At 44.9% G+C, this 23,683-nt stretch overlaps 1 protein-coding gene across 1 annotated transcript in view; it reads left to right on the top strand.

The window, feature by feature from the left end:
- The first annotated feature begins 185 nt into the window (after positions 1 to 185).
- The window catches only part of NSDHL (NAD(P) dependent steroid dehydrogenase-like), a 32,229-nt gene continuing 8,731 nt past the window's right edge, over positions 186 to 23,683 (top strand). The window contains exons 1-4 of the mRNA XM_061178353.1: positions 186 to 299; positions 6,762 to 6,876; positions 10,263 to 10,421; positions 17,122 to 17,268. Coding sequence (XP_061034336.1) covers positions 6,805 to 6,876; positions 10,263 to 10,421; positions 17,122 to 17,268 — 378 coding nt within the window. The 5' untranslated portion in view covers positions 186 to 299; positions 6,762 to 6,804. The remainder of the gene's footprint in view (positions 300 to 6,761; positions 6,877 to 10,262; positions 10,422 to 17,121; positions 17,269 to 23,683) is intronic.

The raw sequence follows: 23,683 nt of genomic DNA on the forward strand, positions 1-23,683 counted from the left end.
GGACCGCTCGCTGCTCTTCCCCATTGGCACAGGGCTGGAGTGGGTGGGGCTAATCCGAAGAACTGCCGGCGCAGGGCGGGGGGCTGTGCTCTCGCGGCCTGGCCTCATTGGGCAGGATCACGCCGCGAGCGCCGATTGGCTGAGCCAGCACCGAACCGAGCCAATTCCCTTGGTGGAAGAGCCTCGGCAGATCCTCGGCTCACGTGGGCGGGGAGAAAAGGGTGGCTGCAGGCCGCTGGAGCTGTGAGGGTGCAGGCTGCGGACGCGCTGGGGACAGCCAGGGGGCCGCCTACGGACGGGTAAGGGTTGCGACCTCGCCCTTGTGTCGGCGACAGGACTGGAAGGGTTGGGTGGGGCGATCCGGGTCGGGGACTCTCTGGTCTGGCCTGAGATTGAGTTAGGGTCAGAGAGGCCAGAGAAGACCGTGACCTTTCGTGTTGGAGCAGACACTGTACTCACGGGGCAACTGAGACCCAGAGAAGGGAAGGGACGTGCCAAGCCTTGTCGCAGAGGTTCGGACGTCTGGGAGTTAGCGGCCAAATGCAGCTGAGGCTCTTTCTTTGAGCGTGTCCCTTCAAGAGCGCCCCCTGCCTCTCAAGTAGGTTCCAAGACAGGATCACTTTAGTTCTCGCCTGGCTAAAAGCAGCCCAGGAAAGTGAGCTGGAGGCCTGGGAGCGGACTTCGAAGGGAGTGAAGCAGATATGAGCGTGAGAGGGAGCAGGTCATCAAAATATATTCTTTTTGACACCCAAACACTCAAGGTGGATAGTGAGGAGCATTAGCAGGCGGAGACACCTCCTGAGCAAAGTCACAGGAGTTTTGGAAGTGTGAGACCTGCTTGGAGAATTACAAGGGGACGTGCGCCAGGGTATGAGATGAGACGGAGCTGCTGCGGCAGTGGAGCTGGAGGTCCAGGGTCTGCCTTCAGCCAGCTCAGTGTAAGGGCACTTCTTGGCTCTCAGCCCTTACCTGCTTCCCCTCCGGGCAGGGGACAGAGCATAAGTTTCTCAGGCTGAAAAAAGCCTGAGGTTTATTGACATTCGTCAAACGAGAGTGTTCGCCGACCTTCTGCCCTTTACCCTCTTCCTCTTTGAGCATAAACCAGGTCCAAAACCTTGCAGTCATATTTGACTCTTTTCTTGCCCCCTTCCCATTAACCAGCCTCCAAGTTCTATCCATTTTCCCCCTTAAATGCCGTTTCTTTTCTCCTTCCCACCTCTGCTGCTCCTCTCCCACTTCAGGCCTTCAGCAGCAGCCTCCCTATGAGTACAAGCCAGACAACCACCCGCTCTGTTTGACTCACGCCCCCAGGGCCTTAGAACTTGACTTAGGGATCGCCTCCCCGCCTGGGTTTACCCTCATCGGAAGTCAAAGGCACTTCTGCAACGTTCTGCTAAGCCTGACTCCCACCCCAGATGCTGGACTCCCTGAATGTCTGTGCTGCGCAAGGTTCTGTTTGGCAATGGCCTTGTGAACGAGGGAATGTATGAGTGAGTGAGCTGACACCAGGGTGCTTTTTTAACAACTTTTTGACAAGTTACAGCTCTCCTTTTACCCCTGGGGCTTGTTTCAGCCCTACAGCAACTCTGAAGTCTGTGGGAAGGATCGCTGCTCTACAGATGAGGCCTCTTAGACCAGCCGCAGCAGCACAGTTCAACCCATACTCTCCATTCCAGGGTCCTTGCTGGCCCTCCAGGGGCTCACAGCCTGGCGGGCCAGGACAAGATGTGGCGGGGAGAAAGCCTAAAGCTGTGTGCTATGCTGGAATGAGAACAGAAACCTGTTCTGAGGAAGCTGCTAACCTTGCCTGGGGAGGGGGAGGAGGTGTCACAGAGGTGACAGCTGAGCAGAGCATCTCACCGTGGAGAGGACAGGGGGGATATTCCAGGTGGAGGGAACAGCATAAGCTAAAGCTCTCAGGCAGGCTGTTGGCTTTGTCAGTGGCCACCACAAATTCAAAATCAGGGCCTTTCTGGGCCCTAAAAGTAAATAGACCAGCAGAGAGATGAATGACTGACAGAAGCACAGAGACACCTCAGATCCATGAAAGGACAAGATTGAGCTGATTGAGACTTTGGGGGAAGTGGTGGGAAGCCTTGGATGCTGTTAGCGTTTTTCTTGCACAGACAAGCGTCGTTCTTCCACAGACTAGGGTATCGAGCTCGCGGTGGCCACAGTTTAGCTTCCTGCACTGAGTCTGTGGACAGCAGCAGGCCAGGCCCCGACTACCCCAACACACCCCTCTGAGCTGCTCTGGATTTCCCCCTCACAAAGAGCCTGGTCTCCCACGTTTGCGAAGGAAGGAACACTTGTCTCTATCTGGTTTGAAATGGACAGACTATCCCGTCCTTTTGTCCCCAGGACTCACTAGCTGGGGACTCTCCCCAGCAGGAAGGCGGTGATGGGCTCACTCCCTTCTCTCTGTATCTAATCCTATCAGTGGCCTTCCTCCCCCTTGCCCAGAAGTGGAGCCAGGCGCTTGGGTTTCCCTAATAGAAGATGGTTCTCTTCCTAGATTCTTTTTAGCCTAAGACCTTGTCCCAGTGTGTATAGAGGAACAAGGGCATACGTACTGGTTTTAATTCAGAGACCTATCATTTTAAAGGAAAAAGACTTGAGGCTTCTGATGTGTGAACCTTAACAATGCCAGCCCTTAGAACGTTGCTCTTTGGGGTCTTATTTTCTCACTTACAGCTGTTCGTGTGAGTGTATGTGTGGTACAATAGACAGAACTGAAAATTTACCATTTTAACCATTTTGAGTGTACAGTTCAGTGGCATTAAGTACATTCACATTGTCGTGCAACCATCACCACCATCCGTCTCCAGACCTCTTTTCATCTCGTAGAACTGAAACTCTATACGTACTAAGCATCACTCCCCGATTCTCCCACTTCTCCCAGCCCCTGGCACCCACCCTTCTACTTTCTGTGTCTACGAATTTGACTTCTCTAGGGACCTCATGTAAGTAGAATCATATAGTATTTGTCCTTTTGTGTCTGGCTTCTTTCACTTAGTATAATGTCTCCAAGGTTCTTATTTCACTTAGCTTAAGTTCATCCATGTTGTAGCATGTGTCAGAATGTCCCTTCTTTTCATTTTTATTTCATTGTTGTAAGAACACTTAAGATGAGATCCACCATATTAATAAATGTTTGAATGTACAATAGGTACAACACACCTCTAGAGCTTACTCATCTTGCTTAACTGAAACTTTCTGCCCATTGATCAGTAACTCCCCCTTTCCCCCTCCCCCAGTCCCTGGCAACCACCGTTCCACTCTTTAATTCTGTGAATTTAACTACTTTAGATACCTCATATAAGTGGAATCATGCAGTATTTGTCCTTCTGTGACTGGCTTATTTCACTTAGCATAATGTTCTCAAAGTTCATCCGTGTCTCATATAGTGGAATCTCCTTTTTTAAGGCTTAATAATATTCCGTTGTATGTATATACCACACTTTCTTTATCTATTCATCCATCAGTGAACACTTAGGTTGTTTGCGTGTTGGCTATTGTGAATAGTGCTGCAGTGAGCTTAGGAGTACCCATATCTCTTCAAGATTCTGGCTTCAACTCTTTTGAATATATACCCAGAATTGGAATTGCTGGATCATATGGTGGTTTGGTGGTTCTATTTGAATTTTTTAAGGAACCTCCATACTGTTTTCCACAGTAGCTGTATCGTTTTTGCATTCCCACCAACAGTGTACAAAGGTTCCAGTTTCTCCACATCCTTGCCAACACTTATCTTTTGACTTTTTGATAACAGCCATCCTGACAGGGGTGAAGTGGTATTAATTGAAGTTTTGTTTTACATTTCCCTGATGATTAATGACATTGAGCATTTTTTCATGTACCTGTTGGCCATCTGTATGTCTTCTCTGGAGAGATGTCTATTTAAGTCCTAAGCTCATTTTCTAATCAGGTTATTAGTTTGGGTTGGGTTTTTTTTTTCTTTTTTTTTTTTAACTATTGATTTGAAGTTCCTAATACAGTCTGGAGATTAACTCCTTATTAGATATAAGTTTTGCAGATATTTTCTCCCATTCCATAGTTGCCAGAATTTCCTTCCTTTTTAAGGCTGAATAATATTCCATTTTATCTATTTATCCATCAGTGGACACTTGGCTTGCTTCCACCTTTTGGCTGCTGTTCATAGTGCTGCCATGAACGTGGGTGTACAAATATCTGTTCAAATCCCTGCTTTCAGTTTTTTGGAGTATGTACCCAGATGTGGAATTGCTTGATCCTATGGTCATTCTATGTTTAATTTTTTTAGGAACCACCATACTGTTTCCCACAGCAGCTGCACCATTTTACATTCCCACCAACAGTGAACAAGGGTTCCAGTTTCTTTACATCCTTGTCAACACTTGTTATTTTCTGTTTTCTGGGTTTTTTTGATAATAGCCATCCTAACAGGTGTGAGATGATTGCTCACTGTGGTTTTGATTTGCGTTTCCCTGATGATTAGTGACGTTGAGCATCTTTGCATGTGCTCATTGGTCATCTGTAAAGTATATCTCTTTTGGAGAAATGTCTGTTAAATCACAACTATTCTTGGTGTTCATTTGGACGGGAACATACATCACATGGGGGATTTAGGTTGCAGGGGAGCGGGGCTGCCAGTGGGATCTGATTCATTCCCTAGGCTAGACCTGGGTACCCAGCCTCTAGAGACAACTAAAGTATCACCAAAATTCTTATCTGGCTTACAGTATTTACAAACTTTAAAATAATTTGTATATAATTTGAGACAAATTAGATTTGATTTTGTTTTTGTTTTTACAAGAGGCTGGTTTGCTGAGAATTGTATGTGTATTATTTGAAAGATGTGTTATGGATCCACGGGAGCAGGAAGGGTTTCTTCTTTCACCTCCCAGGTCTTCCCCTAGAGATCAAGGAAGGGAACAGGCTTTAAGGCTTCTTGCTTTTGTAGTAGGACAGGGGAGCTGTGGAATTGGTGGCTGTGCTAACTGGATTTCAGGACTGCTATAACAAAGTACCACAAAGTGGGCGGCTTCAAACAACAGAGATTTATTTTTTCACAGTTTTGGAGGTTAGAAGTCTGAATTCCAGGTTTCAGGGCCAGGCTCCCTCTGCAAGCCCTAGGGGAGGATCCTTCCTGCCTCTGCCAACTTCTGGGGGCTCCAGGTGTCCCTGGGCTTGTGACCACAGCACTCCAAATGCTGTCTGCCCTCTCATTTCCTCATGCTTCCCTGAGTATCAGGAGAGATTGAGTAAGAAACCAGCAGTGGGTATTGGTGAGTGTAACGCCACCAGTAACAAACCCATTTGCCCCCAGTGAAGCTCCTGCATCTTAGATGGGTGTCTGTGTGTATGCGGTTGAAAGCAGAAAGCATGGGTGCGTACACACATCATGTATTCGTGAGTCCAGTGGATGTGTGAGGGCCAGGGTATAGTGGTGAGCAAGACAGGACCTCTAGGCACACTGTTCGCTAGGCCTTGGTGCAGGCGCCCAGGTCCTTGTTCCCTGGCTGATGCACATTGAACCAAATGAATAAAAAGTTCACCAGCCACGTCTGTTTAGGGAGAACAGATGACAGGGCCATCTGCCAGCACAAAGAGGATTATGGTGTACAAGACAGACGGGATAGGCATAGAACTACAGGTGAACTTTGCTTATTCATTAATGTGCGTTCTAAAAAGTTCTGTGAAAAATGAGGTTTTGAAATATATTTCCTGATAACTTCCATTATGGTTGCAGAAATATGTTTCCCCAAAGTGGCTCCATCAGACATTGAGGATCCTAACATCCATTTCCAGGCCACAAAATCAGCTCCTACAGGGACACATGACAGTGTGTGTGTGTGTAATTGGGTTGCCTGCCTGCCACCTCCTCACTGAAGAGTGTTCTCTGAATCTAGCCTTTTGCAAGCAGTTAGACTTTCTTTGTCATGGATTTTGCCATCCCCGGGTGTTAGGGGATCTGTGACTTAGGTGAATTGACCACTGCCAAGAAAGCAGATGCAAGACCGAATGCATTGTAACCCCAAATTGAACGGCTTCTCTTTGTTTGCAATTCAGTGGTTTGGTCTTGTTGTGGGACTTTATCACCTGCTATGCTTTGCTACTGTCTCCTGGTTATGACCTGCTGGGTCCCCACCATTCTCTGACCACTTCCCGAGGGTTTCTGATGGCCCCAGACACTCTGAGTTCTATATGTGGTCAGGGTGGCTTTAATCCCACCAGGAAGGAGAGCTCTGTCTCTTCTTACTCTTCCTCCTCCCGGCACCCCATGCCCTGGCACCATGGGCGTGAGCACTGAGTCTGTTTTATTGAGCTGCAGCCAAGAGACATGGCTTGAGCAGATTGCTACACTCTCTGACAGTGGCAGGACTGGAACCCGGGCCTCCCCGGGTCTGCGTTTTCCCACTGCGCTGCCACCGTCTGCTAGTCTACTGATCGACACGAGAGAAATAGACAATGACTGAAGTGCTGTGGGAAAAGCTGGGATGTTAGACATATTGTTTTCATTGTAACTGATGAATGAGATTATTTAACTGGCTTCCTGTTCTGCCTGTAGCCAAATATACAGTGAGTTATGGGCCCAGTCAGGCCCTTCTCTGAGGGCAGCCTGCATCACAGGAACGTTCGCCGAGTGCTTCATCCAGCAGCTGTGGTTGAGCCCTTTGTGAAGACTCCATGTGTGTGGGGGGGGGCATCCACACAACACACTAACAGCTAAAAGATGTTTCAGTTTATATAACACGTCTGTCTCTAAATATGTCTTTAAGGAGAGGAAAGTTGACTGCAGGCAGGGCCAAATTTGCAGCTGAAATGGAACAAGCAGCTGGTGAGCCAGTGCGAGACCAGGGCACATGGACACATTTGACAGAAGACATTCCAAAAGTGAGTACGAAAAGGGTTAACCAAAACCAGGTAAGGGGAAAGTCGAGCACATCCATACCAACAAGACATTGATACGTAGCTATGGGTTAAAAATCGTATTTGGTTCATTTATTAAATCAATCAATGTTGAGTATTGTTTCTTTATAGAAGATATATATCTTTATTTAAGGCACCAGTTACTTATTGCCGGGTAACAAACTCTGTCAGAATGTAGTGGTTTAAAACAACACCCATTTCTTTGTTCACGATTCTACCGGTTGGGCTCGGCCCAACGGGGGGCGGGGGGCGGGGGTTCCTTGGTGGGTCTCCCCTGGGCTTGCTCTCGCAGCCGCTCTCGTGGGGACCCTGAGGTGTATGTTCCAGGCAGCCTCACACACATGGCAGTAACTGCTGGCTGTCAGCTGGGTGCCTCGGTTCGCCTTCACGTGGCCTCCAGCAGGTGAGACTGTGCTTCTGGGTAGAATGGCAGAAGCCTTTCCAGGGCCAACAAGGGCGGTAGCAAGGCCTCCTAAAGTCTAGCGTTGCAAGTGTCAGAAGGGACTTGAAGGAATTGTCAGGCCTCTTGGAGATTTTTCCACAAAGATCTGCAAAGGGTGGGTTGGATTCACTTTTGCTGAACGAACACTTCAGAAATGAAATCACACCAAGGTAAAAAATGTGTTTATATCAAATGTTAGTAAATTAAGGATTCCCAGGAGGTTGCCAGAGGTCACCAGATCACCCTGGTTTTAGTGTACAGCTCAGAGTAAGGCCTTCTCTATGCCTCTGTAGTTGAGGGTTAATCTGAGATTCTAGTGCTCAGACAAACCACCAGAGCTCCTTGCCATCTGTAGTTCATTATTTGTGTGAATCAGGATTTTACTGATACTCAGCAACCAAAAACAATCTGGATTCGGATGGTTGTTCGTTCTCATTGATTGACTTTATAGGAAGTAAAAGTTACACAAAGTACTAAAATAAAAAGAACACTTTCACCCTAACTTATATATACATTCTGTGTAAGACTTCTCTGAGATAACGGCCCACGGCTAAAGACAAGGGAAAACAGAGAAGGCTGGAATAAACCCAATGACCTGGAGCATTCTCTTATCTCAAGATCATATTGCAATGAAATAGTATGTCTAGATGGCTTTCTTTCCTATTCTTAAAACTGTCTCCAAGATGTCGATTTTATAACTCCCGGCATTAACCCATTCTTGAGTCTCGCTACCTGTTTCCAGTCTGGAGTTTCATTCTTACTTGTTAGTGCATATTCCTTCTTGTCTGCTGGGCCCACTTGCCCCATACCATCTTTCATGGCCATGAAAAGTTAAGTGGTTATTTCACATGATCTCCTGTAACCGAATACCATGGTTCCATCCCACATCTGACTTCTCTGGGGTAAATGCCAGCTCTGTTCTCATCATTACAAAACTCTCTGTGGCACAGCTGCTGACCCACGCTTCCCAGGCAGTATTGGCGCAACATTTCAATATAATAAAAAAATCCACGTCACTGTCAAAGAGAGGAGTACGGATTGCTCACACTTAAAATCATGAAACGAAATTGCACTGGACATAATAGCAAGGTTATTTGATTTTTTTAAAATTAGACTATCAACCTTTTGAAACAACCGTAACTAGAGATTGCAGATAATATAAACAAGAGACTCTGAAATCCTTTGGGATGCCCTTAGACATGTCTAGTTCAGACTCTCTTTGGGCTCAGGCAAACTTTTACTAAACCAAGAAAAAGTAGCTTGGGAAGCAAGGAGGCTCAGAGTTATTCTAAAAAACTGCATTTGCCTCTGCAGCTGACTTGGGGGGAGCGGGAGGAGAAGGGATTGCCGAAAGGGGGATCAAGTGGGATTTGTGTAATTTCATTTGCCTATGCCCTGGGGGTGTGTTAGAAATTTTAGTAAAGGTGCAAATAATGTAGCGTGCTATGATTACATGTATATGGCAGTAATTGAAGCATAGACAAGAATGGGCTTAAAAGATAATTTGGTGGGGGGGTGGGTGGCATAGTGAGGCTGACTCTGTCAGGAGATTACAAATGGCTGAACAAATGATGCTAAAGCTACAGAGCCATCTACAGATGGCCTGGTGGACTCCAGTAACAATACCATTCCAGATGGGATGACAGGTTGAGAGGGGCAGATCCATAGAAGAGGCTCTGGCACCCCTGCAGTCTCCTGCATGTCTCAATTATATAGGCATTTAAGGCATACATAGCAGGTTGATTGGTTGGTTTTCTAATCAGGAGCAGAATTTCTTTAAGATCTCTACTTACCATCCCCAACTTTGATTTACTGTACATGAGCTCAGGGAAGAATGGGGGTTTGTCATCTTAAGGAAGCCCAGATATGGTTTTCCAAAGACCCCAGGGAGGAGGGATGTAACAGGTCCTTCATCGGGGACCCTTATAGCCAGCTTCATCAGCGTACACCAGCTACAGTTTTGCATCGACTCCCTGGAGTCAGAATATTTAAGTGCCTGCAGGTGGTGCACTGTCCTTCCTTTAGCCCCAATTACCAGAGATGGAATTTAGCCAAAAGAGTGCACGTGTTGCGGAAACTGAAATGTAAACACCATAGCTCTCCCCTAATTTGTCAGCTTCCTCAGAGCTCAGGGAAGGGGAAGCAAAGCCCTGGGCCTGGCTGATGAACAGCTTACCCATCCTCCCTGCAGCCCCACCAGGAGATCCCATCAGACGACAGCACAGTCTTACATGGATGTGCTAAGGCAAGAAGGGGTTAGGTGACGAGCCCAAAGCCGCACAGCCAGCCCTATAGTGGTTGGGGAGCAAAGGGGGCTGACTTTCCCCTGCAAGTAAGGAAACTCTGCTTGCTTCTTTCTGATATTTTCTTCTTTCTGATATTTTAAGTGCACACTGTCAATTGAGTGGGTGGCATGTTTTGATTTGTTTTGTTTTTCCGTTCATGTGTGTGGTTGGTTGGTTGGTTTGTTGCTTTTTGCCTTAGAAGTGCCCATGGATCAGCTATTGGGAGCAAGAAGGTGTCATTTTTTTTTTTTTTTTTTTTTTTGGCCACACTGCACGGCTTGTGAGATCTTAGTTCCCCGACCAGGGATTGAACCCGGGCCACGGCAGTGAAAGCACCGACTCATAACCACTGGACCGCCAGGGAACTCCCCTCAGGTCGTCCAGTCTAACCAAAGTCTGCCTCAGTATCATTTGCTATCCTGTCTCTCCTGATCCCAGGAGAGAAGGTTGGCATTGGTGATAGGACAGCAGAATTATATGAAGCTTCCAACTTGGTTCAAGAAGAGTTTCAAACTAAGCGATGGACCTGCCATCGCAGTGGCTCAGGGTCTGTGAGTCCAGGCTCTCAGTAGCTTCCAGTTCTCAGCACACCCGTACCCGCTGCCATCCCTCCCTTTCTGCAGGCCACGAAATGCACAGTGATCGGAGGCTCTGGGTTCCTGGGGCAGCACATGGTGGAGCAGCTGCTGGCAAGAGGCTACGCTGTCAACGTATTTGACATTCGGCAAGGGTTTGACGATCCCCGCGTGCAGTTCTTCCTGGGCGACCTCTGCAGCCAACAGGTAACAGACCACCCAGCCTTGCCAATTGCCCCAGGCCCCTGAAGGGAGACTACCAGACTGACCCTGCTCAGAGGCCAGCCAAGTTGTTGTTTCCAAAAGAAAAGTTTTTTTGAAAAATTGTAAAGTTATAGGAAAGAATTTAACACACACCCACACTGTTACTAGTGAGAATGAGTAACTGTCATCTCTGTCACTCCTACTCCACTCTGCCCTGGTAGTTCGAAGGCAAGTGTGGCCAATACATAAATGAGTGGGTGTAGCTGAGTAGCAATAAAACTTTATTTACAAAAAGTTGTCCGCGGGCCATAGTGTGCCGACTGCGGCCCCAGAGTGTGTATCCAAAAGTACAATTGCTGGAGTTTTTTTTTTAATTGAGATATAATTCACATTCCATAAATTTCACATGTCTAAAGTGCACAATTCGGTGGTTGTTAGTTTGTTCGCAAAGTGATGCATCCCTCACCACTACGTAATTCCAGGACATTGTCATCACCCAAAAAGGAAACCCCGGGCCTGCTAGCAGTCATTCCCCGTTTCCTGTCCTCCCCACCCCCCGCCAGCCCTTGGCAACCATACATCTCCCATCTCTATTCTGGACACTTCACATAAGTGGAATCATAATATTTGTCGTTTTGTGACTGACTTCTTTGCCTTAATGTTTTCAAGATTTAGCCGAGTTATAAGGGTGTTAATGTTTTGAATTTTAAGATGTTGCCAAATTGCTCAACAAGGCTGCTTTGTCATTTAAGTTCACAGCAGCCATGTGGCAGGATCCCCATTGCTCATGTCCTGGCCAGCACTTGGTATTCTTAGACTTTTTGGTATTGCCATTCTGGAGAGTGTGAAGTGCTACCTCAGCGATGCTTAGTGTCACATGTCCTCCCTGCATGGATGGCCGGGCTCCATGCCTTTTGCTGATCCTTCCCTGTGAAATGCGTGTCGGTGACCTTCGCTCATTTGTCTTTGGCTTTACCTTGTTTTCCCTAGGGATGTGTAATTCCTTTCTATTTGAGACAGTCCTTTGCCTGTTGTATGTATCACAGTGGCTTCCTTCAGCCTGTCACTGGGCTCTTCTTCTTGGCTTTGGCATCATTGGCTATAGTTTTGTTTATTTGTTTGTTTTGGATTTTAAGGCCATGGCTTCCCCTGCAGCCCTGTCAAATTCCAGGCTGTCTTCTTTACCCCACCCTCCCCACCTGTGGGCCTGGAGATGGGGTAGAAGTCTTCCTTGTTCGTCATCACTGCTTCTCTCACCCTGACCTGAGCTCCCTCCAGCTTTGAAGGTAATACCAGCAGGCTGTACACACCCCAGTAGCCTTCCTTGTGGCCATGACCCACAGCCACCCAGGTGACTCCATCTCATTTCTCAGTGATTTTAGCTCCTGGCCAAGGTCAACCTCATCATAATTGTTGGCAGGTTCAGCATTCACACATATGATCCTGCCAGTACCCTCGCCTTGGCCTCCACTCCTGTTGTCATTCCCTAGACCCGGACCTCGGTCATCCCCAGTAAGTGTGTCCTCTCCGTGATCTCACTTACAGGCATTGCACTGTGAGCCCCAGCTCCTGCCTTTCCAGTTCACAGCCTCTAAGACCTCCACTCTACCAGGTCTGTGACCCACCCAGGCATCTGGCCCTTTCCCACTATCCCTCACCCCATTCAGAGCCTCCCTGCTGTCAAGTCTATGGCTGACTTTCTCTTGCATGATTCTCAGCCCTCTTGCCCTTTTCTTCTCATTGTATGTATCAGTCAGAGTTCTCCAGAGAAATAACCAGGGAGACATGGATTGTGGGGGCTGGCAAGTCTGAAATTTGCAGGACAGGCCGGCAGGCTGGAAGCTCAGGCAGTCCTGAGGCAGATTTTCTTCTTACCGAAACTGCAGGTTTTACTCTTAGGCCTTTCAACTGATTGAATGAAGCCCACCCAGATTATCAAGGATAGTCTCCTTTGATTTCAAGTCAACTGATTGTAGATGTTAACCACAACCGCAGAATATCTTCAGAGCAGCCCCTGCACTAGTGTCTGCTGGAAAAATGGACACATAAATCGCCCCATCATGCTGTACTTCCTGGGTTAAACCCCAGCCCTGGTTAAATCCAGTTCTACCTCCCTGGGGGGTCTCTGTGCAGCCAAACGGGGCTGGAGAAGAAAATACAGGCTTGTTGCCTCTTTCTTCACGGTTGTGGTCTTCAAGCGGCCCATGTACCTTCCGGCACCAAATCCACAGACCTACACTCTGCACGTGCTTAGCCCTGGAAATGGTCCAGGCACCAGCTAGAGCCCGTGTCTTCTTCCCTACTTGGTGATTCCTCTAGGGATTCTCCACCCTCTCTCCTTGATCAGCAAGTTGTCCTTCTACCAGATCCCAGCCATCAGCACAGCATCACCATCTTAAGAAAACAGAACACCCTGATGCGGCTTTAGCTACTGCCCCACTTTCCCCTTGTGGCCATTTGTTCTCAGCACCTCTGACTGCTTCCCTCCATGGTCTCATAGCAGCACTCCAGCTAGGTCTTCACCTAACAGCCACTGACGCAGCCACCAGGGACCTGGAAGTGACCAGATCTGGTGGCCACACCGTGCTTCTCATCTGCCTGGACCCTTCCTCAGCATCTGATAGTTTCTTCACTCACCACCCGCTCATTTCTCCTCCTGCCTCACCAATTGCCCCTCCTCAGTCTCCTTATCTCTGTAATTTCTAAACTTGGCAGGATCCAGGGCTTATTCCTTGGATCTCTTTTCTCCAAGCACACTTACTGTCCTGGTGAATCCACTCCGGCTCACAGATTAAATACAGTCTAGAAGCTAATAAGCTCCAAGCTTGAGATCTCCAGCCTCGTATCTATCCAGCTGCCTGCTGGGTATCTCTCTTTGTGCTGTATCTAAAATTCAGCTCCTGGCTCCCTGCTACAAGCTGGCCCCCTCCCCCACCACAGCTAACCTGCTCCTACTAAAGTCCTCACCATCTTGATAAATGCCCACTCTGTCTTTCGGATTGCTTTGGCCAGAAACTTTAGATTTATCCTTGATTCCTTTCTCTTCCGTACCCTCGATCCCATCCATCACCAAATCTTGTTGACTCCACTCTCAAAGTAGATCTCCAATCCATCAACTTCTCACCCCTTCCATTACCACCCTGGCCCAAGCCACCACCCTTTTAACGCATAAATCAGACTTCAGGGCTCCTCTGTTCAGAAGCCTCCAGGGGTGTCCAGTCCTATTTACAGCAAACATACAGACCTGAATAATCACCCACAAGGCCCTGCGTGATCCGACCTCACCCGCTCCCACACTCCCCCTCGTTGCTCCGGTCCAGGTACACTGGCCTCCTTACTGCTTCTCAAACTCACCAACTGAGTTCTTGCCTCAGGACCTTTGCACTCGCTGCTCCTTCTGTCAGGAATGCTCTTCGTGAACCGCAGAACTTGTTCGGGAAATTCCTGTAAGTCTTTGAGCACCTTATGCTAAGCGTCCAGCCCCTCTGGATCTCCCTTACTCTGCTTTGTGTTTCTGTGTAACACTTGGCACTAGCTGACATACTCTGTGTAAACTTAGGTATCTGTGCCCCCCACCCAGAGAATGTACCCTCCTTGATGGCAGGGATATGGTCTCATTTGATCACTGACATGTCCCCTCAAAGGAGACAGGCTCCTTAGCAAACTTCAGCTCCCCTCCAAACCACTCCCCCCCAACTCCCATGCTATCGTTGCCAGTATTTCGTTTCCAGATTTTCTTCACCCTGAAGACGGTGAAGGACTAGGGAGGGATGGACTGAAGTCTCCACTCATCAGCACGTCTCCTATCCCATTTCTCTCTCCCAGGTTCCTTCCTCTTCCTGCTGAAGCATTTCCTGTAGCGTTCTCCCCAGCGAATATCTGTACACAGTAAACTCGCTGAGTCCTTTTATGCCCGAAAATGTCTCTATTTTCCCCTCGCTCATAAATGCTAGTTGGCTGCAGGCGGAATTCTAGTTTCACAGTTTTCCCCCCATCGCTCAATGTGAGCATCGTTGCTTTGTAGGTCAGCTGAGTTTTCCTCATGACTTTTAGGATTTTCTTTTTTGTCCTTTATGGTCTGTAGAGAATATCTCTAGGTCTGAATTTTAGTTTTCTTTTAGAATCCTACTCAGCACCTAGTGGGCCTCATTTTGAGAAAATTCTTCAAATATTGACTCTACCCCCATTCTTTCTGGAAGCCTTACTGGACATACAGTAAAGTCTTTCGTTATATTCTACATGTCTCTTAGTCTCTCCTCCATGTGTTCTTTCTCCTTCTGTCTTTATAATGTTTTATAGATTCCCTCTATTCCATATCCACTCACAGCCAGGCCTGTTTCATCTGTATCCCCTCCCCACCCTCAGATTATTTTAAAGCCAAACCTAGACATCTTGTCATTTTTTTTTGTAAATATTTCAGTATTTGTTGCTAAAAGATAAGAATCCTTTTAAAAAACACAACTCCATGACCACACCTAAAACGTATTGACAATTCCTAAATTTCTAACCAGTGTTCAGATATCTCTCTGAATGTCTCACAATGTTTTTGTATAGTTGTCTTTCCAAATAAGGAACCAAAAAGGTTGAGGAATATTGCAGTCAACTGAAGGGGCAGGACAGGAATGAAGTGTTTAAGTCTCTCTTAATTTATAAGTTCCCTTTCACATTTTAAAGCTTTAGATTGTTCATTGAATAGTGGATGTTTATCATAAACCATGGTCTGGATCTTGCAGATTTCAACCCCGTGGTGTTGTTGAACATGTCCGTGTAGATTATATTAAATACATTAAAATTATTTTCATCTGTTTCTTTTTACTTTTTTGTTATTTTATTTTTTTACTTCTATTTATTTAATTTTTTTGGCTGTGCCACACAGCTCTCGGGATCCTAGTTCCCCGAACAGAGATTGAACCCAGGCGCCCCCCCTTGCCCCGCAGCGGAAGCGCAGAGTCCCAACCACTGGACCGCCAGGGAATTCCCACTTTTTCCTTTTTTAATGTGGCTACTACAAAATTTGAAGTCATATCTATGCTTTGTATTATATTTCTAGTGGAGTAAAGACTGCATCTGATTCTGGTTTGGTTTTTTTCCTTTGGGGCATCATGGATTGATACCCCAATAGCCATAAGCACACCTAGTGCTCAGATTTTGCTTTCTATACACCATTGCCCATAATAGGAACCAGGGCTTCTTGGGAAAATAGCCTATGCAGGACTCTGGGGCAGGGGTAGGTAGTACAAGGTGAGCCTGGAATATTTTCTTAGGACAAAATTAAGGAAGTACTCAAAAACTAATGAGAATATGTCAAAAAGACACAGGAACCAATTTGAAGAGCCTCCACTGGCCAAATTTGGGACACCTTGAGCCTCACAAAATATAATAGTAGTGGATTACACAGAGGGAAAGGTACCTTTTTGATGGCCAGAATCTGGCAGCCATCACGTTAACCAAATGATTGGATCAACATCACCAACAGTGGGACAGACAGCCGTCTTGCTCTTCCTGGGTGATGCCCTGAGAAGGTCATAATGTCACTGGTGTGACATTCTTGCCAAAAGTATTAAATCTAAAAGACTAATCCAAATTGAGGGGACATTATTGGGACAGTTGGGGAAGTTTGGATAGAGACTAATTATTGGATAGGAGTATCCTGTCTGTTACATTTCTTGCATACAATCAATGTTTTGTGGTTATTTAGGAGGATGGTGAAGACTTGAGAGGCTAAGTGGCATGATGTCTACAGCTTACTCTCAAATGGTTTCAAGGAAAAACATCATGTCTACATAGAGAGAATTGTGGCAAAATGCTAATAATCAGTGGATCTAGGCACATAATTCATGGTTGTCTTTCTTTTGGTGATGTTAGTATCTATTGATCATTCCTAGATCTTATTACTTAGTTAAGGTTTCACAAAATGGTGACATGCTATTATTCTCTCTTTATTTCTTAGCTCAAATCTTTGTACCTTGTGTAGATTAAATGCTTGACTCTTTCCCTTTATTTGCCACTTTGCAAAAGGAATTCTTACTCTTACTGGGGATCAAATTGTCCCTTCTTTTTTGGCTAGTGGGAACGTCTTCAGGTTGGCTCTCGAGTCCTTTTAACAGGAATTATTTTCTGGTGCGACAAGGTGTTCCTGGCTCATCTTGTCTGTTTCCTGCCCCAGATCTGCAATCAGCCATTGATCTCAGGAGCTCTGCTTCCCTGTAGCAATAAATTGAACATACGTGTTTTTGTCTCAGGTTACTGTTTTATGTCTAGTTTCACAGAAAGGAATGCTGCTGTGTATTGGGGATTTACACTGTCTTTTCATATGATTCATAATGTGTATCTATGGGCTCATCTTCCCCAGGAGCTTTAACTCCAGGTGCCCTGAATTGTGCCCCACCCACCCACCACCCATGAGGCACAAAGGCAAAGATGCTGCCTTTCTCTGGATCCCACAGGCTTCTCATGCCCCAAACCAGTTTTTATTTGGGCCCAGGTAATGGGGAGGGGGGCGGTTAAAGGGACAATATGGTTTCTGTGCCATGTACTTATGTGTTGTTTGACTCTTTTACAATGAGAATGTATTTCTGTGTTGATTGTAGAATTATTAAAGGGCAAGACACCTACATGCCCCAGATTGGAGAGTGGTAATGTGAGGAGGATGTTTACTTGTGTAAAGCAGGAGTGATTTTTTGGTCTTTGTTTGCTTCTCCAGGATCTGTACCCAGCTCTGAAAGGTGTAAGCACAGTTTTCCACTGCGCATCGCCCCCACCATCCAGTAACAACAAGGAACTCTTTTACAGAGTGAATTACGTTGGCACCAAGAATGTCATTGAAACTTGCAAAGAGGCTGGGGTTCAGGTAAGGGGAAAGCTGGAATGAGTGCTGTCAGGAACGTGTGATGGCCCTTTCCAAGTGTGTGGGGACCAGGGCTCTTGTTCTCTTCCTGGGCCTAGCCAGGCTTGCTTCCTAAAGTGTTGTGAAGAGCCTAGAAATTCAGCCCTGGGACCTGCTGAGCATCTGAACAGACCATCTGAGGACCCTAAGGTTTATTAGTCTTGGTTAAAGAGCTACAAAATTTAGAAATTGCTTGTATTTTTTTTTTATTGTGGCTTAAATATATATATATATATATAATGTAAATATATATAAAACGTAAAATTTACCATTTTAACCATTTTTAAGTGTACAGTTCACTGGCATTAAGCACATTCACACTGCTGTACAACCACCACCGTCCTCCGTCTCCAGAACTTTTTCATCATCCTAAGCTGAAATCTGTACCAATTAAACACCAACTCCCTCCTCCCCCAGCCCCTGGCGCCCACCATTCTGCTTCCTGTCACTGTGAATTTGACTCTAAGGACCTCATAGAAGTGGCATCAAACAACATGTGGCCTCTTCTGTCTGACTTACTTTACTTAGCGTAACATCTTCAAGGTTCATCTATGCTGTAGCAGGTGTCAGAATTTCCTTCTTTTTCAAGGCTGAATAATATTCCGCTGTAGAGGTGGAGCACATTTTGTTTCTTCATTCACCCCTTGGTGGACACCAGGGCTGCTTCCAAGTTTTGACTATTGTGAATCATGCTGCTGTGAACATGTGCAAGTATCTGCTCCACTTTCTGCTTTCATTTCTTTGGGGTAAATATCCAGAAGTGGAATTCCTGGATCATACAGTAATTCTGTGTTTAACCTTTTAAGGAACTATCATACTATTTTCCAGACTTTGCTTATATTTTCAAAGGAAAACAAACTATTTCATTTTAGCCAATAGAAACCTGCTATAACTCAGACCCGAGAGGGTACAGTGTCCACCACATTGTAGCTTGCTGCATTGTTATAAACCCTGGTTCTCTGGATCACCAGCCACTGGACAAAACAGCTTCCTATCAGCCAAACCCCCAACTCTCACAGTGACACATGCCACAGACGCTGTGTGAACAAGAAAAAAGACTGAAGTGAGCCAGTTGGCACAACAAGAACAGGCGGGAAAGGAGCTCTTTGGGGCTTGGTGCCCTGGAAAGGATCAGTTATAGTCATCGTGACCCCTTACACTTTGCAAATGACAAGACCCTTTGTCCTGCAGTTGTCACCTGATTTGCTCCTCCATAGGTAACCAGGGGCTACTAATGTTGCTTAATATGTGAGGAACCAGACTGAGACATCAGACCCTCTGATGCCAAATCCCAGACTCCTTACTACTCTCTACCATGCTTGTATAACTGGAGCTCTGTGAATTACACTGCTGCTGTTTTTGTTTTTTTGTTTTGTTTTGTTTGTTTTGTTTTGTTATTTTAACATCTTTATTGGAGTATAATTGCTTTACAATGCTGTGTTAGTTTCTGCTTTATAACAAAGTGAATCAGCTATACATAAACATATAGCCCCATATCTCTTCCCTCTTGCGTCTCCCTCCCTCCCACCCTCCCTATCCCACCCCTCTAGGTGGTCACAAAGCACCGAGCTGATCTCCCTGTGCTATGCGGCTGCTTCCCACTAGCTATCTACTTTACATTTGGGAGCGTATCTGTGTCCATGCCACTCTCTCACTTCGTCCCAGCTTCCCCTTCCCCCTCCCCGTGTCCTCAAGTCCATTCTCTACATCTGCGTCTTTATTCCTGTCCTGCCCCTAGGTTCTTCAGAACCTTTTTTTTTTTTTTTAGATTCCATATATATGTGTTAGCATATGATATTTGTTTTTCTCTTTCTGACTCACTTCACTCTGTATGACAGACTCTAGGTCCATCCACCTCACTACAAATAACTCAATTTCGTTTCTTTTTATGGCTGAGTAATATTCCATTGTATATATGTGCCACATCTTCTTTATCCATTCATCTGTCGACGGACACTTAGGTTGCTTCCATGTCCTGGCTATTGTAAATAGTGCTGCAGTGAACATTGTGGTACATGACTCTTTTTGAATTATGGTTTTCTCAGGGTATATGCCCAGTAGTGGGATTGCTGGGTCATATGGTAGTTCTATTCCTTAGTTTTTTTGAGGAACCTCCATACTGTTCTCCATAGTGGCTGTACCAATGTACATTCCCACCAGCAGTGCAGGAGGGTTCCCTTTTCTCCACACCCTCTCCAGCATTTATTGTTTGTAGATTTTTTGATGATGGCCATTCTGACCGGTGTGAGCTGATACCTCATTGTAGTTTTGATTTGCATTTCTCTAATGATTAGTGATGTTGAGCATCCTTTCATGTGTTTGTTGGCAATCTGTATATCTTTGGAGATGCTGCTGTTTTTTAAATGGACTATCCCAGACATCCAGAAAAGATCTAAGAATAATATAGCTCCCAGTCATCACAGCATTTAAGTAACAGTATTACTAGTGAAGCTGAAGTCCCACGTGTACCCATCCTAGGTGTCATTGCTGTCCTTCCCCACCCACAGGGAAACACTGTTCTGAGTTTGGGTTTATCATTTCTATTTGCTCCATGTGCAGCCAATAGAAGCTATTAGTTTGCATGTTATAAAAGTTTGTAGGTCTGCGTCTTTATTCCCATCTTGCCCCTACAAACTTTTATAACATGCAAACTAATAGCTCCTATTGGCTGCACATGGACCTACTAGAGAATGGACTTGAGGACACGGGGAGGGGGAAGGGTAAGCTGGGACGAAGTGGGAGAGTGGCATGGACATATATACTTTACCAAATGTAAAATAGATAGCTAATGGGAAGCAGTCGCATAGCACAGGGAGATCAGCTCGGTGCTTTGTGACCACCTAGAGGGGTGGGATAGGGAGGGTGGGAGGGAGATGTAAGAGGGAGGGGATATGGGGATATATGTATACATATAGCTGATTCACTTTGTTATACAGCAGAAACTAACACAACATTGTAAAGCAATTATACTCCAATAAAGATGTTAAAAAAAAAAAAGTTTGTAGGGGACTTCCCTGGCAGTCCAGTGGTTAAGACTCTGGGTTTCCACTGCAGGGGGCACAGGTTCGATCCCTGGTCGGGAACTAAGATCCCGCATTCTGTGCAGCATGGCCAAAAGAAAAGAAAAGAAAGAAAATCTAAAACTTTGTAAAAATAACATCATGTTGAATATATCTTCCTGCAACTTGCTTTTTTCCCCCAACATTATGTTTTTGAGATTTCTCCATCTTGATATACATAGCTCTGGTATATTCACTGAAGTGGCAGGATTGCTCAGTGGGTAACAGTGCAGGAAGTGTTTTTTTTAATGTAGTATTTAGGAAATGTTTCTCAATAGAGCAATCAAAAGATTGGTTACTGTGCTTTTCTTTTCAAAGATTTAAAGTGTTACTTCCCACATTTAAATCCTTAATCCCCCAGGAATTTATGTTCTGACGTAGACAGAGGATGTTTCGGTGCTCAGCAGCATGTATTATATGATCCATCCTTTCCCCGCTGTTCAGCGCCCTATGCAGCACATCTGTGCGGGCCTGTTCCTGGCTCTCAAACTCTCTTGGCCCCTGTGCCCTGCCTTAGGATGAACCTCAGTATCTAGTGTAGGACAAGTCAGCCCCCCAACCATGTTCTTCAGAATTTGCTTGTCTACCCTCAGAATGGGAGAAAATATTTGCAAATGAAGCAACTGACAAAGGATTACTCTCCAAAATTTGCAAGCAGCTCAATGTCAAAAAAACAAACAACCCAATCCAAAAATGGGCAGAAGACCTAAATAGACATTTCTCCAAAGAAGTTATACAGATTGCCAACAAACGCATGAAAGGATACTCCGCATCACTAATCATTAGAGAAATGCAAATCAAAACTACAGTGAGGTATCACCTCACACCGGTCAGAAGGGCCATCGTCAAAAAATCTACAAACAATAAATGCTGGAGAGGATGTGGAGAAAAGGGAACCCTCTTGCACTGTTGGTGGGAATGTAAATTGATACAGCCACTATGGAGAACAGTATGGAGGTTCCTTAAAAAACTAAAAATAGAACTCCCATATGACCCAGCAGTCCCACTACTGGGCATATACCCTGAGAAAACTATAATTCAAAAAGAGTCGAGCAGAAGCAAGAAAAGCTACAGTCCTGCAGCCTGTGGAACAGAAACCACATTTACAGAAAGATAGACAAGATGAAAAGGCAGAGGGCTATATACCAGATGAAGGAACAAGAAAAAACCCCAGAAAAACAACTAAATGAAGTGGAGATAGGCAACCTTCCAGAAAAAGAATTCAGAATAATGATAGTGAAGATGATCCAGGACCTTGGAATAAGAATGGAGGCAAAGATTGAGAAGATGCAAGAAATGATTAACAAAGACCTAGAAGAATTAAAGAACAAACAAACAGAGATGACCAATACAATAACTGAAATGAAAACTACACTAGAAGGAATCAATAGTAGAATAACTGAGGCAGAAGAACGGATAAGTGACCTGGAAGACAGAATGGTGGAATTCACTGCTGCGGAACAGACTAAAGAAAAAAGAATGAAAAGAAATGAAGACAGCCTAAGAGACCTCTGGGACAACATTAAACGCAACAACATTCGCATTATAGGGGTCCCAGAAGGAGAAGAGAGAGAGAAAGGACCAGAGAAAATATTTGATGAGATTATAGTCGAAAACTTCCCTAACATGGGAAAGGAAATAGCCACCCAAGTCCAGGAAGCGCAGAGAGTCCCATACAGGATAAACCCAAGGAGAAGCACGCCAAGACACATAGTAATCAAAGTGGCAAAAATTAAAGACAAAGAAAAATTATTGAAAGCAGCAAGGGAAAAACGACAAATAACATACAAGGGAACTCCCATAAGGTTAACAGCTGATTTGTCAGCAGAAACTCTACAAGCCAGAAGGGAGTGGCATGATATACTTCAAGTGATGAAAGGGAAGAACCTACAACCAAGATTACTCTACCCGGCAAGGATCTCATTTAGATTTGATGGAGAAATCAAAAGCTTTACAGACAAGCAAAAGCTAAGAGAATTCAGCACCACCAAACCAGCTCTACAACAAATGCTAAAGGAACTTCTCTAAGTGGGAAACACAAGAGAAGAAAAGGACCTACAAAAACAAACCCAAAACAATTAAGAAAATGGTCATAGGAACATACATATCGATAATTACCTTAAACGTGAATGGATTAAATGCTCCAGCCAAAAGACACAGGCTTGCTGAATGGATACAAAAACAAGACCCATATATATGCTGTCTACAAGAGACCCACTTTAGACCTAGGGACACATACAGACTGAAAGTGAGGGGATGGAAAAAGATATTCCATGCAAATGGAAATCAAAAGAAAGCTGGAGTAGCTATACTCATATCAGATAAAATAGACTTTAAAATAAAGAATGTTACAAGAGACAAGGAAGGACACTACATAATGATCAAGGGATCAATCCAAGAAGAAGATATAACAATTATAAATATATATGCACCCAACATAGGAGCACCTCATTACATAAGGCAATTGCTAACAGCTATAAAAGAGGAAATTGATAGTAACACAATAATAGTGGGGGACTTTAACACCTCACTTACACCAATGGACAGATCATCCAAAATGAAAATAAATAAGGAAACAGAAGCTTTAAATGACACAATAGACCAGATAGATTTAATTGATATTTATAGGACATTCCATCCAAAAACAGCAGATTACACGTTCTTCTCAAGTGCACACGGAACATTCTCCAGGATAGATCACATCTTGGGTCACAAATCAAGCCTCAGTAAATTTAAGAAAATTGAAATCATATCAAGCATCTTTTCTGACCACAACGCTATGAGATTAGAAATGAATTACAGGGGAAAAAGCATAAAAAACACAAACACATGGAGGCTAAACAATACGTTACTAAATAACCAAGAGATTACTGAAGAAATCAAAGAGGAAATCAAAAAATACCTAGAGACAAATGACAATGAAAACACGACAACCCAAAACCTATGGGATGCTGCAAAAGCAGTTCTAAGAGGGAAGTTTATAGCTATACAAGCCTACCTAAAGAAACAAGAAAAATCTCAAGTAAACAATCTAACCTTACACCTAAAGAAACTAGAGAAAGAAGAACAAACAAAACCCAAAGTTAGCAGAAGGAAAGAAATCATAAAGATCAGAGCAGAAATAAATGAAATAGAAACAAAGAAAACAATAGCAAAGATCAATAAAACTAAAAGCTGGTTCTTTGAGAAGATAAACAAAATTGATAAGCCATTAGCCAGACTCATCAAGAAAAAGAGGGAGAGGACTCAAATCAATAAAATCAGAAATGAAAAAGGAGAAGTTACAACAGACACCGCAAAAATACAAAGCATCCTAAGAG

Source organism: Eubalaena glacialis, chromosome X (assembly GCF_028564815.1).
Source record: "Eubalaena glacialis isolate mEubGla1 chromosome X, mEubGla1.1.hap2.+ XY, whole genome shotgun sequence".
Taxonomy (NCBI): Eukaryota; Metazoa; Chordata; class Mammalia; order Artiodactyla; family Balaenidae; genus Eubalaena; species Eubalaena glacialis.